The 16,873-nt window shown below is 49.3% G+C and overlaps 1 protein-coding gene across 2 annotated transcripts; it reads right to left on the reverse strand.

Moving 5' to 3' along the window:
* Window positions 1-557: 557 nt before the first annotated feature.
* mrpl2 (mitochondrial ribosomal protein L2) lies at window positions 558-9,762 on the reverse strand. Of its 2 annotated transcripts, none has more exons than XM_073056277.1 (7): window positions 9,620-9,762; window positions 2,999-3,288; window positions 2,224-2,365; window positions 1,786-1,901; window positions 1,150-1,260; window positions 901-974; window positions 558-816 (listed from the first exon to the last, which is right to left on the reverse strand). In XM_073056277.1, the coding sequence occupies exons 2-7, from the start codon at window positions 3,255-3,257 to the stop codon at window positions 604-606; spliced, it is 915 nt and encodes a 304-aa protein (XP_072912378.1). In that variant the 5' UTR covers window positions 3,258-3,288; window positions 9,620-9,762; the 3' UTR covers window positions 558-603. The 2 variants fall into 2 exon arrangements, with proteins under 2 accessions (XP_072912378.1, XP_072912377.1); XM_073056276.1 differs by lacking the exon at window positions 9,620-9,762 and adding an exon at window positions 7,430-7,485.
* Window positions 9,763-16,873: the final 7,111 nt, after the last annotated feature.

Below are 16,873 nucleotides of genomic sequence, written 5' to 3' on the forward strand. Positions count from 1 at the left end.
TCCCTTTTCTGGGTTTCATTCTGCAGTAACTCCTCCGAGGAGTGGGTACATTCACAGTGCTGGGCTCAATTCAGATACTCCACAGGAGGTTTAACTTCAACTATTTACAACAAGAATATACTTACCACTCTTAAAAAAACTCCAAACTGGTCACTGATTTCATAGGCTCCACAAATTGAAACAGTTCCCTCAGGACTCAGTTCCGTGCAAGGGGACTGGTGTAAGAACATGATTGTACGTAACAGTTGGCTCAAATGATGTAGCCAAGAAAGTAAACTCATTACTTGTAAATTTGGATCATTGAGTTTGCGTGCGTGCAATGAGAGGGTGTGCGCGCGCGTATGGACGTGTACAAGAGAGACACCTATTTCTCAGTGAGTGTCAGTGTGTGTGGGACACATTCTCCAGTGAGAGTTAGTGTCAGTGTGCAGTTCCAGTCCCCCACTGAGTGTTAGTGCAGATGTGGGACCTATCCGTCAGTGACGGGTCAGTGTACATGTGTGGGACCTCTTCCCCCACCACCCTTAACCCTACCCCTCACACAGACAGACAGGGGATTCTGGTGAACCAGTTTATTTTGGGGGTTGGTGGCCACTCCCCTGCTCAGCCCACAGACCCCCGCACAGGCAGCTGCACATAGCTCTTCATGGGAGGAATGGGCCGGATCTTCCTGCCTGCCCAACCACCCTTCCTCTGCCACAGACCACTGCTTGGCCGCTTGCCCAGCCAGCGGTTCCGACCCGCCTTTCCAATCACCCGCTTATTATGGGCAACATTGGAGACTCGACCCACCGTGGCCACACAGGTCTCCAGAACCTGCAGAGAGAGAGGGAGTATATGAGAGAAGGGAGGTGAAGAGGGGTGAGGTAAAGGGGTGGGGGGAAGGGGAGGTAATTTTACCTGAACGTGGCGCTTGGAGGGCAGCTGGACTATGGCCGTTCCATTAACCTTCCTCAGCAAGAGTCCACAGGTCCCTGTAGGAGAGAAAAGCTGCCAGTGAGATATCCCAGGCCGGGCTGCTGGTGGTAGTACAGAGGGGAAGAGGACAGAGCGAGGTACTGGGAATGGGTGGAGCAGGTACAAAGAGGGCTGTGTTTGTGGGTCTGAATGGAGGGTAGGGGTGTGGGGAGATCGACTGCTGACACTGACCTGCAGCCCGGATATATTGGGCACCCCGTCCAGGCTTCAGCTCCAGGTTGTTTACCAACGTCCCCACGGGTAGGGCTCCAAGTGGATGGGCATCTCCCTCATGGGCCGACACTGTGGGAATATCAGGTCCCATCACTACACTTACATATCTGTTCCCTCACCCTTATACTTTCCTACATCTGTCCCCCTTCCCCCCCAATACATCTGGCACCTAGTTTTCACCACCCACTCTAAGCACTCAGCTCCTCAACTCTGTTTTACCCCTTGATCATAGCTGATCAAGTGTAACCTCACCTGCACTCTCAACCCATGATCACTCTTAACCTTCTCATTTATTAAGAATCATCTGCCTCTGCCATAGAAATATTCAAAACATCTGCTTCCACCACCCTTGAAGAAGTACTACAAGTTCCACCAAGTTACAACTGCTGAGAAAATCATCATCTCACCTCCATTTTAAATACTGGTTCCTGGTTCTCAATCCGCCCATGGAAGGAAAGTTCCTCCCCACACCCACCCTTTTCAATCCTCGATGCACAAGCAGTGATCCAGCCTGTACAACACCCAGTACAGGGACTAGATCCTTGCCCTGCGCTCTGACCCTATCACTGGAAGGGTCTTGGCCCAAACACTCACCAGCCATCCTCCCGATGTGGCCTGAAGTCTTCAGAAGGTCTCCAGGTTGCATGTTCTCTGTGGCGATGATCCACCTCTTACGGGCCCCTCCAGCCAGCAGGGCAATATCTGCTGACCTAGCAGAGGACAGCTTTATCAACCCTCTGATCAGACCGTCCCAGCCTAACTGCCCCCATCCCAACTCCCTCCACCATCAAGCCCAACCCAATGAACAGTCTACCCCAACCGACCTTCTGAACCGTGTCCCATCCTGAACCCACTGAGCAGTATCCAAACACATCTGGACTGTCGCAGAGTGTCATCTCCTCCCATCAAATTCCGACTTCCTATCCTCACTGACCCCGCCCATGCACCTCCCTCCTCCAACCCACATACCCACCCTGGTCCTCCGTCCCTCTCCACTCTCCAGTCAAGTACCCTCAGCCCACAGTAACAAACCTGCAGGGGTCATAGCGGACCTCCAGCACTTTCTCCTCGAAGGACTGCCCCTCGGCCCCAGGCTGGTAGCGCAATCGCTGGAAATCAATCATCCGGTAGCGCTGCTTGTGCCCCCCGCCAATCCCGTGAACTTGTACCTTCCCTGCAACACAGTCACAGCTGGGATAAACTCTTGGCCTCACCCCAGACCCTGCAACACAGTCACAACTGGGATAAACAGTCCCTGCACAGAGCAGCTACACCCTGTCCTGTCACTGGAGACTGGGAGTCCTACACACACCCTCCACCCACCCAATCACCAATCCCAAACACATCACTCTCTGCACCCCCCCCCCCACCCACACACACACTCATCGTGTCACCAGGGAGATAAACAATCATCCCTCTCCCTCACCCCAGCCACATCATCACCAGGGAGAATGGCTGTCAGAAACATCCCCACCCCCACATCTCCAGGGAGAGCTGGAGGCCCCTTACACCCCACCCACTGTGTCACTGGGGAGATTGGGAGACCCACACACACTGACCTGTCCCCACCCACAGTATCTGGGAGGTGAGAATGCAGGGAGCAGGAAGGGAAGAGACAGGTACACAGTATGGAGTGTCAGTGGAGGGGTGGGAGGGTGAAGCACCGGGTGGGGAGAACAACAGGAACCTGGGTAATGGAAACCTGAGGGAGAGGAGGGCTGAGATTTGGACCTGGGTGGGGGATGGATTACAAGCAAGGTAATTGAATGGCCCAGTGTCCCACCGACCTTTACCCCAGCACACGTACCGGTGTGGTCCCGGCCACCAGTCTTCTTCATGCCGATGGGACGCACTGTGTACTTGCTGCGCTGTTTCCAGTCACGCCTATTGTTGTCCAAGGCGCTCGAGCAGTGAATCCCTCGCTGTGACTGTAGAGAGGCAAGAGGCACCTCCCGAAGGTACCGTCCCAGTGATCGCAGCCATTCCACTGTCAGCTGGGTGGTAAGCCGGGGTACTGGGGACACAGACAGGCCTGCCAATCCTTTAACCAGCCCAGCTAGAGCCATGGCACCGGGCCAGGAGAGGCCTAGATCAGAGCTGCAGAGACAACAGCAACAGTAAGGATGGGAGTTCTGGTCCAGTACAGACTGCTGGGGAATTGTTTTCCATCCTATGTACCAAGGTACAGTGAAAAACTATCTTGCATGCCATCCATACAGATAATTTCATTACAACAGGTCATTGAGGTAGTACGGAGAAAAAGTATCAAAATGCAGAATACCATCACAGAGAAAGTGCAATGCAGGCAGACAATAGGTACAAGGTCATAACCAGGTAGATTTTGAAGTCAAGGGTCCATTTTACACGCCAGGGGGGCTGTTCAATAGTCTTATAACATTGGGACAGAAGCTGTATTTCAGCCTGGTGGTTCCTGCTATCAGGTATTTGTACCCCCCTCCCAATGTGGGGTGGGAGGGTATGGGGAGTGGAAAAAGAGGAAATATCCAGGGTTGGGAGGGGGTCCAGTTATATGGGCTGTTTTCCATGATGTGTTGAGCCACGTGCACAACTGAAATTTCAGTGGGAGCAGTTGTCATGATGCATTCTGATAAGAGTGGTGTGAGGGTAGAGGGGTCCTGGTCTCAGGCAGTAACTACGGTACCCACATCTAATCAAGCCCAGACTAACTGTCAACAAACTGAGGCCCAACCAAACGAGGTGAACAAAGCCACGGCTGCAAGTCAGAGGGAATGACAGAACTCGGGAGTCGGGCTGCCAAAGGATGGTGGAGAGACACAATTTGGGAATGCCCAAGAATCAAGGATCAACTTTATTCGCCATTCATATTTACATGGATTAGGAATTTGCTATGGTGTGTTGGCGTGACATGCAACAAAAAGCAACAGTATTCAAAAATTATAAAGAATTATACAGAAAATAAAGTTATTGGTCAAAATGTGCATATATACCAGCAAGTAATTACAATGTAAACAGCTTTATAAAAAGGTTGTTTAAAGTGTTTACAGTACAGTGAACGGTAATAGGGGTTAACTAGAATGGTTGATCAAATTAACTGCCTGAGAGAAGAAAATTTTAAGATGGCATGAATGTTTGTTTTGATTGCCCTACAGCACGATCCAGGAGGAAGGTTTTGGAAAAGGCAGCTTACTGGGTGGTTAGTATCCACAATGACTTTCTTGCCCACTTCTTTGTCCTAGTCACAGACCAAAGGACCAGGACAGAAATATCGGAGGCCGGTGGGGTGGACGTGGGTACAGAGATCCTGTCCGTTTATTCTGTGAATGACATGCACCACCATACTCTGACATGTCAGAGTACAGACGACGATATTCACTGATATCAAATCAGGTACTGAACAGAGCACCAGTACCTCATTCTAAATTGTTTCAAGGTGAAACACCACAACATAAACTTCTCTCTCACAAATTCCATTGCCACACAAGGCTGTTTTCACACCTTCCATATCGAGGGTGGGCCTTCCCATAGAGCTTTTGCAATGCCGGTACTAAACATCAGTGCTTTCCACAGCATGTGCTTCTGCCTCCAGGAACATGCCAGTTGGCAGCATTCATTACTGATATCACCTTACACTGGAGGGCCAACATGTCAGGCAGACCAAAGGGGGGGGGGGGGGGGGGTTCAGTGAGTAGATGATTTTCCAGCAGCCAGTCAATCTCTCAGTTTGCGTACCACAGAACATCCCGTAGATCACAGTCCCTTAGACCATAAGACGGGCAGAATTAGGCAATTCAGCCCATTGAGTCTGCTCCACCATTCCATCATGGCTGATCCTGGATCCCACTCAATCCCTGCCTTCTTGACATATCCTTTGATGCCCTGACTAATTAGGGAACTATCAACTTAAATATTCCCATGGACTTGGCCTCCACCTCAGTCTGTGGCAGAGCATTGCGCAGATCCACCGCTCTGCCTAAAGAAATCCCTCCTTACCCATGTTCTAAAAGGGCTCCCCTCAATTCCGAGGATATGCCCTCTAGTTCTGGATACCTCCACCATAGGAAACATCCTCTCCACATCCACCTTACTTAGTCCTTGTAATGCAGCTGCTCAGAGCAAACCTCGATGAAGACCAATGGATTGCTCTCCAGACATTCTGGCTAACCCAGTGATGAGGTAATAGACTGTCCCACCTGTACTGCAGCCTCCTCTGGGACAGTAGGTGGTGATTTTGGAAGAATATAATAGAGGGCCCCTTCTCACCAACAGCCATGCAACATCTTAGCGCTCCTTTGAAAGGTCAAGTGATGAGGCGTTATCCCAAATGAATGGAGTCTGCTTGTGGAGCCATCTAACAGATACACAGTCTCCTCCCACAGGACCTCCAGAACATTCTGTGCTGAACTGATTGACTTTTGTTGAAAAAGTTTTTGTCCCCTCAGAAGCTTTCTACAGAATGCAGGTGGTGCAGCAAAGTCCAACAGAATGGAATGTTGCATGGCAATGAAACCAGGCCCAACCTCTGCAATACTGGGAGCAGGTGCTGACACAGTTAACACAGACATCAGACATGGCAGGTAGAATGAGAACCAGGGTTACTATGGGCTTGGTACTACACATTAACTAAAGGGGGGGGGGAGAGAGAAAGAAACCCTCCCTTACTCCAGCTATGGTGGGGAATTTCTGTGTTTTCTCCTCATCAATTTGGGCTTGGTTACTGACATCTGTGTAGAGAAGTTGGATCAAAACCCTGGATTCCCTCTCCAAAGCCTCTTTGGAAGAGAATAGTCAATCCATCGTGTGTGTGTGATACGCTATCAAAGGCCTTCTCCAGGTCTGAGCTGACCAGACATGTGTCCACCCTGACCTTGTAATGTAGACAATGGTATCCTAGAGGGGCACAAGGCTTTCAGAGATTTTCCTGCCAGATACAGCACTTCTACGTACCAGTGGTTCATCTGTTACAGAACACGACTTGAGAGACAGGATAGCCGGGGTTTTCCCCCCGGAGAGAAAGAGGCTAGGGAGTAACATTATAAAATCATGAGGGGCTTGGGTAAAGTGTATGGTCATAGTCTTTTCACCAGGAAGGGGTGTCTAAACACACACAGAGCATAGCAAGAGGGCGAGAGGAGAAAGACACAAGGACAAGGAGGGTCTGAAGGGCTACTTTTTCCACACAGAAGGTGGTGAGAAAATGGAATTGAGGCAGGTACAATGATGACATTCGGAATGGTACAGGGATGAGGGGGCCAAGGGTCTTTGGCAGTACCTTGTCAGGATGGACCGGTTGATCTGAAGATCCAAGCTGCACAAACCCATGATACTATGTCCATGCACATTCAACAATGAGAGGGGTCACCAATTGCTGACCTTACCCCTCCGCTCAGAGATTAGGGTACTGATAAACTTCCTCAGATTCTACAGGAACAGGTGCAGTGTTGTAAACTTAAAGCAGGCCCAGGCCATCCAGCCCCACAGGGCTGAGTCAACTCATCCAGTAAACTGCCATAATCAAGAGATTTATTCCACCCAAAAGATCATCTGGAGACTGTCTGTTCCTCCAGGACAACTCCAGACTCTCCCAACTCTAAGATCTCAGTGACAGAGTGGAGAAGCTCATCTTATCAGGAATATTCAGAGATTCATCTTTGAATCTGAATGAATATGCCAAAGTTGTCATCAACTTCATCAAGACCTGTATAGACAAGCACATGACTTCAAGAACATGCTGGACATACCCAAGCCAGAAGCCGTGGATGAACCAGGAGATTCATAGACTGATGAGGACTAAATCTGTGACACTCAAGATCAGTGATCCAGAACTATACAAAAAGTCCAGGTACAACCCATAGGCATTTTAAGAGTGAAAAAATTGAGGTTAGAGACAGAATTGGATGCATGTCAGCTCTGGCAGATTTTGCAGGCCATTACTTCCTGCAAAGGGAAAGCTAATATGAAAGGCTGGGATGCTTTACTCCCAGATGAGCTCAATGTCTCTTATGCTTATTTTGAAAGGGAGAATAAAACTATGCCTATGTGAATCGCTGCAGCATCTGGTGACTCTGTGATCTACATTTCAGAGGCTTCAGACCATCTTTCAAGGCTGAACTCTCACAAGACGTCAGGCCCTGGTCGTGTACCTGGTAGGGCTCTGAAAACCTGTGCCAACCACCTGACCAGAGTCTTCAAGGACCTCTTCAATGTCTCACTGCTGCTGTTGGATGTTCCACCTGCTTCAAAAGGGCAACAATCATACCTGTGCCCAACAAGAGCAGGGTGAGCTGCTTCAGTGACCATCAGAGGCTCTCCACTCGGCCTGGGATCATCTGGATAATAGTAATACCTACATCAGGTGACTGTTTACTGACTACAGATCATCGTTTAACACAATTATATCCTCAGTACTAATCAACAAGCTCCAAAACCTGACCCTCAGTACCTCCCTTTGCAAATGGATCCTTGACTTCCTCACCAGGAGACCAGTTTATGCAGATTAGAAATAAAATCTTCTCATTACCGACGATCAACACTGGCTCACCTCAAGGATGTGTGCCCATCTACTGCTCCACTCTCTCTACACCCATGACTGTGCAGCCAGGTACAGCTCAAACCCCATCTATAAACTTGCCAACGACACAATTTTAGTTGGTAGAATTTCAGATGGTGACGAGGAGGTGCACAGGAGAACTCAACATCAGTAAGACAAATTGATTGTGGACTTCAGGAAGGTGAAGTTGAGGGAACACATACCAGTCCCCACTGAGGGATCAGCAGAGGAGAAGGTGAACAGTTTCAAGTTGCTAGATGTCAACATCTTGAAGATCTATCCTGGGCCCAACATATTGATGCAATTACAAAGAAGGTACAGCTGTGGCTATATTTCATTAGGATAGATAGATAGATAGATAGATAGATAGATACTTTATTCATCCCCATGGGGAAATTCAACTTTTTTTCCAATGTCCCATACACTTGTTGTAGCAAAACTAATTACATACAATACTTAACTCAGTAAAAAAATATGATATGCATCTAAATCACCGTCTCAAAAAGCATTAATAATAGCTTTTTAAAAAGTTCTTAAGTCCTGGCGGTAGAATTGTAAAGCCTAATGGCATTGGGGAGTATTGACCTCTTCATCCTGTCTGAGGAGCATTGCATCGATAGTAACCTGTCACTGAAACTGCTTCTCTGTCTCTGGATGGTGCTATGTAGAGGATGTTCAGAGTTATCCATAATTGACCGTAGCCTACTCAGCGCCCTTAGAGTTAGAGGAGATTTTATGTCACCAAAGATTCTTGCAAATTCGTGGAAAACATTCAAACTGTTTGCATCAGTACCGGGTACGGGGAGAGGAGTGGGCACTGCACAGGATTGGAAAACACTGCTGGAAGTTCCAAGCTCCATGATGACTCTAGCCTCCCCAAAAGGCAATGCCTCAAAAAGGACCCTATCAACCAGGACAGGCCTTATTATTACTAACAGATTTTTAAACAAATTATGCTGTGCCACAAAACAAGAAACTTTAAGACATATGCCATTTTAAACCCGATTCAGATTCTCCAGGAGGCTGTGCTGTCAGTTAATGTCTTACAGATCAGAATAGAAGGACTTACAGATCCTCAATGTGTCCATCTGAGAGGACATTAGTCATATGATCCATACTCTGGATTGAAAAGCAAAAAGTAAGGCTCACCGACTCATTGTCCCCCAGTATTTTCCCCTCCACACCCACCCCATCAGCTACAGCAGGAGTACCACCAATCCCTTCAGCAGGAAGGAGGGAGGACTGAGGGGGTTTTCACAATTATGGATCATTTTAAATAGGAAGACTTCCAAATTTCTGATGGGGATGTATGAAAGATGAGGTATGTGGAGAGTGGTGGAGGTGAGGGGTGGAAATGCACGAGGAGGAGTGAGTTAGGGGTAGTGGGTGAGGGGAGGAAATGCACGAGGAGGAGTGTGAGGTAGGGGTAGTGGGTGAGGGGAGGAAATGCACGAGGAGGAGTGTGAGGTAGGGGTAGTGGGTGAGGGGAGGAAATGCACGAGGAGTGTGAGGTAGGGGTAGTGGGTGAGGGGAGGAAATGCACGAGGAGTGTGAGGTAGGGGTAGTGGGTGAGGGGAGGAAATGCACGAGGAGTGTGAGGTAGGGGTAGTGGGTGAGGGGAGGAAATGCACGAGGAGGAGTGTGAGGTAGGGGTAGTGGGTGAGGGGAGGAAATGCACGAGGAGGAGTGTGAGGTAGGGGTAGTGGGTGAGGGGAGGAAATGCACGGGGAGGAGTGTGAGGTAGGGGTAGTGGGTGAGGGGAGGAAATGCAAGGGGAGGAGTGTGAGGTATGAGGGGAAGGGAGATGATGTGGGTAGTGGAGGAGGAGATAGACAACATGAGGGAGGATTCAGGGTACGTTATGAGGAGTGAGAAGGAGTGCGCTGAAAGGACACTTACCCGGTCAACCGGCGCCGCCTCTACGTCACTTCCGGTCTCGAGCGTTGCTTGTCACAGACCAAACCCCGCCCATTGGGTGACGTCACCTGGAGGGCCGCGGCGCCGCCTGGGAGCCGACCGTCCGCCACCTTGAATTTAAAGGATCCGCGGAGAAAACAACAGCGAGCGGAGGGAGGGAGCGTCGCCCGATCGCGGACCTCCGGAAAGAGAGAGAGAGAGAGAGAGGGGCAGTGTCCGGCCGCTCACGCAGCTCTCGGCGGGTAGGGCTGGGGTGTCGGGGCGGGTCTCTGTTTCGGACGGGAGTAGCACATCCCCGGACCCGGCTCACCGAGCGGCCGCCGGGCTGATTTCGCCGGCCGGTCCTGGGCCACCGATGCGGGGAGGGAGGTGGCCCCACAGCCAGCAGATCCCGGGTTGTGAGAGAGGGAAAGTGTGGGTGCAGTAGCAGGGAGTCTGGTAAACAGGTCAGTAGATGTCACAGGGAGATGTCGCCAGTCACACCTCAAACAAAGGAGGACGACCGAGTTCCAGCAGCCGGTACCCTCGGCCCAGCCAGCACTGGGGTCCTGATCAGGGATGGGGTGATGTAAATGCATTGACTATCCCCACCCACAGAGCCGCCTTCCAGCTGTGCTTGGCATTCAATAAATACCCTGATCACCACCAAATCTCGCACTGTCAACGGGGGTGCGGTTCACCTATTGACTGTCAAACTGCCAAGGGCAGCCAGTCCAGAAAATTCCAACGGTTTGCAAGCCTCTACCTGCCACATTTGTAGCATTAATACTACGTATAAGTGATCCCATTTTGCAATGTTTCCCCTGTACACCCAGGGGCTGCTAGTGAGGTATTGCCGATTTTAGTCGGCTGTAACTCTGGGATTCTGACCCCGGAGAGCCACGGAGGCAGAGTCACTGAGTGTATGGTGATGGATAGAGACTTGAGGATTGGGGAAAGTGATGCCAAGGGTTGGATCAGCCATGATCTTGTTGAATGGCAGGGCAGGTATAAGGAGTTGCTTGGGGTACTGTAGCTCCCATCTTTAAAATTAATTTTAATGCAGTTCCAACAGGAGCTTTAACAGCCCACTCTCCAGTGGCATATGACTGCACTCTCCACATTCCACTGCTCCCACAAACAACTAGACCAATGCCATCAGTACTGTGGCTGCAAGAGCAGGTTCCAGAGTGGGAGTCATGTGGCAGCACCTTCACCTAAAGGAATGCAGTCATTCAAGGAGGCAGCTCACCCCACCTTCTCAAAGGCAATAAATATCAGCAACATCTAGATTCTATAAATATGTGAATACTTCCTCGTTCCACTCCTAACACCCCATTATCTCTCTGAAACTGTGAGAAACTGCTATCTGGGGAGCTCCTTCACATAACAGTGAACACAGGGACAGGCAGCAATAGGAAGGGAGGTGAAGTGGTTTTTTTTATCATGTGTGTTGGGACACACTTAGACTGCGCAAAGCTCTGGTGAGACCTTATAACAGGCTGCATCTGGACATTTCTGCCCCATGTCTGAGAGGATATGCATGCTTTGGAATCGGCCCACAAGGTGCATTTCAGCATGAGTGGCCTGAGGAAAGTTGGCCTGTAGCCCCTGGAAAACAAAACAGGTAGCCATGTCACTGGGGACATTGGCTCTACATCCAGCCAGCTGTCCTAGACTAGGTTTCAGCAATACTGAGAATTTTTATTGAATTTACTATAAATTCTTGAAGTTCTCTCCAACAGAGAGCAAGTAGCAAGATATCTGACATAATGGAGAGATCAGGGTTAAGTGTACAAGTTAGTTGTAGAGTGCAGAAACAGACCCTTCAGCCCACACATTCATGCCCACCTGAACTACTGCCCTCTGTCTGCACCAGGACAATGCCTATTTACGTGTCTGTCTAAACGCCTCTTAAATGCAGCAATTGAATTCAATCCCTTCCACTTCCTCAAACCCAAACCACTTTCTGACAAGTTCCAAATATCAACCACTAAAACACCTCTCCTCTTGTGCTCTTTAAAACCCCTTCCTCTCTCCGTAAACCTGTGCCTTCGTTTTGATATCTCTACCATGGGTCAAGGATTTCATCTAATTTTTTGCTGTCATCAAGATATCCATCAGTTTCAATCTCTCCCCATAACTAAAGAGCTAAATCCAGGCATCACTCTGGATAATCTCCTCTGGACTCTGGAATCATGCATGTCCCTCTAGTGCGTCAACTAGAACTAGGGGACATAGCCTCAAGATTCGCAGGAGGATTTGGGTCGGAGATGAGGAGGAACTGCTTTTCCCAGAGGGTGATGTATCGGTGGAATTCTCTTCCCAATTAAGTAGTGGAAGCTACCTCAGTAAATATATTTAAGACAAGGTTGGATAGATGTTTACATAGTATGGGAATTAAGGGTTAAGGGGAAAAGGCAATAAGTGGAGATAAGTCCCTGGCCAGATCAGCCATTATCTTATTGAATAGACAATAGACAATAGGTGCAGAAGTAGACCATTCGGCCCTTCGAGCCTGCACTGCCATTTTGAGATCATGGCTGATCAATTACTATCAATACCCGGTTCCTGCCTTGTCCCCATATCCCTTGATTCCCCTATCCATAAGATACCTATCTAGCTCCTTCTTGAAAGCATCCAGAGAATTGGCCTCCACTACCTTCCGAGGCAGTGCATTCCAGACCCCCACAACTCTCTGGGAGAAGAATGGCGGAGCAGGCTTGATGGGGCAGATGGCCCACTCCTGTTCCTATTTCTTATCTTCTTATGTTCTTCCTCTCACATGATGACTCCAGATCTGATATCTACCTTTTAACCCCAAATTTCCTAAATGTCTCTCTGTATTCTACATGTCCTATTACTGTTGGCTTCCCAAAATGAATCACCTCATACTCACAAGGATTAAATTCCACCTGCCAACATTCTGTCAAAATTTCTATTTGATCTATTTGCTATCGCCTTTCTTGGCATCTGCAACCCCACACATTTTCACCTCATCTGCACCCTTAAACATCCCTCCATTCACATGTCACAAGCAATGGTCCCAGTGGTGAATGTGTAATCACAGACTTCCAATCAAAAAAAAGCATCCTTTCACCACCACTACCCTCTGCCTCCTATCACCAAGATAATTTTGGATCCAATCAGTTTTAACTTGGGCCTCCCAAAATGTAGGATCTTGTCAGATGCCTCACTTGCCCATAGACGACATCCACGGCCCTGCCTTTGTTGTTGAATTACACAGCACAGGACCAGCTGTGCGGTAGCAGACTCTGGGGAAATATCCTCTGCTGAATTTCTCTTCTTCCTGTGAGTGAGAGAATGGGAATTCTGTCGAGAGCTTGTCCCGGGAGCTGCCCGCCCCCCCCTCCTGGGAGCTGTTCTCAGCAGCCACAGTAGCAGTGGGCGTGGTACGGTCTTTGTCAACAGCAGTTAACTGGCACAGCCCTTCCCAGGAAGTCAGAACCAATAATTAGACTGGAATTTAACCCTTTCATGGACTGCTGGGTCTTGCTTTGATTATTTCAGATTTGATTGACCCTCAAATTATCAAAGGGTTTGAATCCTGTTTTGGAACCAAGCCTTTTGGCCCCGAGTCTAGTCTGACTGTCAGGCACTAACTTACGATCCCTGTTTACTCCCATTAACTGCACCAGATCTACACACTGTGGCAATTTACAACAGGTGTTTAACCCCCAACCTGCATGTGTTTGGGATGTGGGAGGAAAGCTGAGAACCCACACAGTCACAGGGAGAATGTGTAAACTGCTGACAGAGCAGGATCAAGCCCGGGTCCCTGAAGCCAGAGCAGTGGCTCTGTATGTCTACGTGGGCAGACCATCACCTGCTACCTGCACTCCCTGTGTTTGGGAGGGGAGATCAAGAGTGAGTTTAGACTGTATGTGACCCATGTGACAGTGTATGGGATGTCCTCTCTGTCACAACACTGTACATTCAAATCCAAATGTTAGCACTCACTGATACCTGCAATACACAACTGGTCACAGACTTCCATCACAAAAGAATTTTAGATCCAATTAACCAGCTCACTTTGGACCCCCCTTTCTGGACCAGCCGCCTATGCAAGAACGTGTAAATACTCAACAGAAGTCCATATAGGTGAAGGTAGGGCAGTTGGCAATGTTAGTCACCTCAAAAAAAATCAGTCATGTTAGACAAGATTCTTCCTCACCACCCCTGTACAAAATTCGATGATTGCTTATCATCCCATCTTCCCAAGTGTACACAAATATAATTCTGGAGGGGGTTTGCCTCCAATAATTTCCTCTACCACTGCTGTGTAGTTATGAGGCTTCTCCCTGCTTAAATAAAGGAACAACTCCTCCGCTCCAGTGTTCTGTTTCCTCGCCTGTTACGACTAAAGATGCAAGAATGCCGGGATAGATCTAAACTGGGGATTTATTGACCCCCTCGGTCCCATGACATCCAGCAGCTCCTCCTTAATACTGATCTGCTCCTCACTGTCAACACTTAGTGAATACAAATGAGAAGTATTCCTGTGCCTGTTATGTCCAGTGGGATTGTGTGCCCCACCCCTTCTCCTGTGGTATTGCAGATGCCAGCCTGGTCCTCCAGAAGCATCAATGCGCTCCGCACTGTCAAGAGGCAGCACACAGGAGGGGTTTGCTGCAGTTGCCACCGTCACCCTGCACTGCTGACAGTCACACTTCCAGAGTGCAGCAGTATTTAAAGATGCTTGTGGTGGAGTGATGCTCTTTCCACCAGCAGACCTGTCTGACCATCACTCCAACCAACACCCAGTGCTACTTGTCATTAGCTGTCCACTTGTGTGGGTGGCTCTATAATCTGGCTGTCTTATTTTCCCAGATTTCTCTCAGACCCCTTGGAAATTTTTAGTTAAATTAATTCTGCCCTACACGATTGTCCACATCTCTTCCCTTTCCATGGCTTGAGTGTTCCCTGTGGGAAGCATCTCCTTCAGTCCTATAAGTCCTCTTCCACCCCCAACATTTCCTGAAGTCGGGCCAACTCACTCTGGGCCCTTTGGAATTTAACCCCCCACCTTCCATCCTCCCGCTATTCTCTCCAGAACTTCGGGGTTGGGTCTGGGACCGAGCCCAGGAACTGCAAGCAGGATCTATGCAGCCGAAGTCTGAACCAATGGAAATACAGGCAGATGCTGCCTGACCAGCTGGGCATCACCAAATCCCTTGCTCAATCATCTGATTGCCTGGGGGTGCAGGAGACCTCATGCTGTCATTAGTACATTCAAACATAGACCCTGGCTGACCCAGTGGACAGATTTCTCCCCCTGAGCATTCCCTTCATCCTAGCCCAGCACACTTGTGGTGCAGAGAGAGACAGCTGCAGGTGACAGAACTCAAATAGGAAAGGATGGTTGCCAGCCATTTTAATTCCCCTGCCCATTCCCACAGTGCCACGTCTGTCCTCAGTCTCTTCGACTGCCAGGGTGAGGCCAAATGCAAACTAGAGGAACAGCCTCTCATGTTCCACCTGGGTAGTTAAAAACCCAACAACAGGAACAGTATTCTCAAGTAACCTGTCCCTTTCTTGCTCATCTACCCAGGTCCTCCTCCGTACACAGCGTCCCCACCCTGTCTCTCCCTTCTTCCACCCACTCCATATGCCTATTAAACTACCCCCCCCCCCACTGGTCCGATTGCAATTCCTTGTCTGGTTCCATACACCACCTTCTTTTCTGGTTGGATTCCACACATTGCTGCTCCCGTGCTCCCATCACCTTCCAGCCTGCAGCCTCCTTCCTTATTTCTGCTCATGAGAAACTTCAGCACATCTGAGATGTACTTGATGGGGAGGGAATCCTTTCACAAACCAGAATCAAGCCCCGGTCTGGAGCTGTTCTTAGGGATATTAACAGAGCGTCAGCCCGAAAGGAGGAGCTGTGCTGCTGCACAAACGGAGCCAGTGAATCGTTTCATCATTTATAGTCAAACAGCACAGAAGTAAACCCTTCAACCCAACTGGTCCATTACAACCAAGATTCCCATCCTGATTCTCCCAAGCTTGGGAAAAAGACCTATTCACCCTATTTTATGCACCTTTATGATCTCCCCTCATTTTCCTACACCCCACTGAAAAGAGGTCCCAATCTGCCCAATCTCAGCCCCTCAAGTCCTGGCAACGTCATTGTGTTGCAGGATTGTCACTTGTTTTATAAAGCACTTTGGGCAAGAAAGGTGTTAACTGAGGAAGTGGAAGATGTGGATGGAATATTATCCAAGCAGATGGTTTTCTGTCGTGCTTCAGCCCACATATCCTTGTCAAATAAAGCGTTTCACATAAAATCCTCATTGTCTGGAGAGAGAACAGTTAACCTGGGGGAAGAGGCCAGAGTTGTTTATTACAGACACTAATGGATTGTAGAGAGTCAGAATGAGTCTTGCATAAGCAGGCCAGAGGGTCCCACAGTCCCACTGATCATACAGGCCCAGTCTAACGACCCACTCCACAGATGCTGCCTGATTTGTTTTCCCCCACCCACGTAATAGCTGGTTATGCTCGTGCAGCCTTGGCAGTGAGGTAATTGTGGGCTATAACTCACTCCCAGGATGCAGCTCAGAAAAACAACGTGCGACCAACACTCAAAGCTCAGCTAACATCCCCAGACAAAGAAACAGTTACGATTTCTATACAAACCCAACCCTCCAGGTATGGCTCGATTTGTGAAACATTCCCAGCAGCTGCTGATGGATTGTGGGGATGGTGAGCTGTTTTGCTAAGTGCCCCCGCTTTGATGACCGTATGTGGTCAGAAGCTAGTGTCGCAACCACAGGTTTGCAGCTTGCAGAACTGGGCTGTGCAGTGCCACGGGGTACTCCAGACAGTCTGGTTCCCTGGCCGACGGGACTGATTCAGTGCCTCAAGTGGCCTCCCGATGATGTGGCTCTGTAATGTACAGCACAAGTGCTTTGCAAGAGGTGCATGTGTACAGCAGTATCCCACAGGTTAGGGGATGTCTGTGAAAATGCAGCAAGTTCCCATGGGATAGGGAATCCTGGTGGAGCATCGAGGGGGTGGGTGTCCCAAAGCCATTGGGGTGAGTTTTGAGAAGGAGCAGAGCCTGGAGCTGGGACAAAGTGGTCAGGGATGACTGAGACTTCATGGCCCTGTTTGAGTGTGGAGCACAGCTACCTGACAATCTGGCTGAGTGTGCTGCCTTGGGGCCCGTGTGGGATGGTCAGCAATGCCTTCCGCAGCCCACTGACAATACACTAAACCAAAATGTGCCTT

This window comes from Hemitrygon akajei, chromosome 9 (genome assembly GCF_048418815.1).
Source record: "Hemitrygon akajei chromosome 9, sHemAka1.3, whole genome shotgun sequence".
NCBI lineage: Eukaryota > Metazoa > Chordata > Chondrichthyes > Myliobatiformes > Dasyatidae > Hemitrygon > Hemitrygon akajei.

What these genes read in the sequence shown, in the direction of transcription:
- mrpl2 (XM_073056276.1), bottom strand. Translation starts at nt 7,470, where the DNA reads ATGGTCACTGAAGCAGCTCACCCTGCTCTTGTTGGGCACAG. An exon ending in CCTGCTCTTGTTGGGCACAG is followed by an intron (nt 3,289 to 7,429) that starts GTATGATTGTTG and finishes TTGTCTCTGCAG; the next exon opens with CTCTGATCTAGGCCTCTCCT. An exon ending in GTCCGCTATGACCCCTGCAG is followed by an intron (nt 1,902 to 2,223) that starts GTTTGTTACTGT and finishes GTCCTCTGCTAG; the next exon opens with GTCAGCAGATATTGCCCTGC.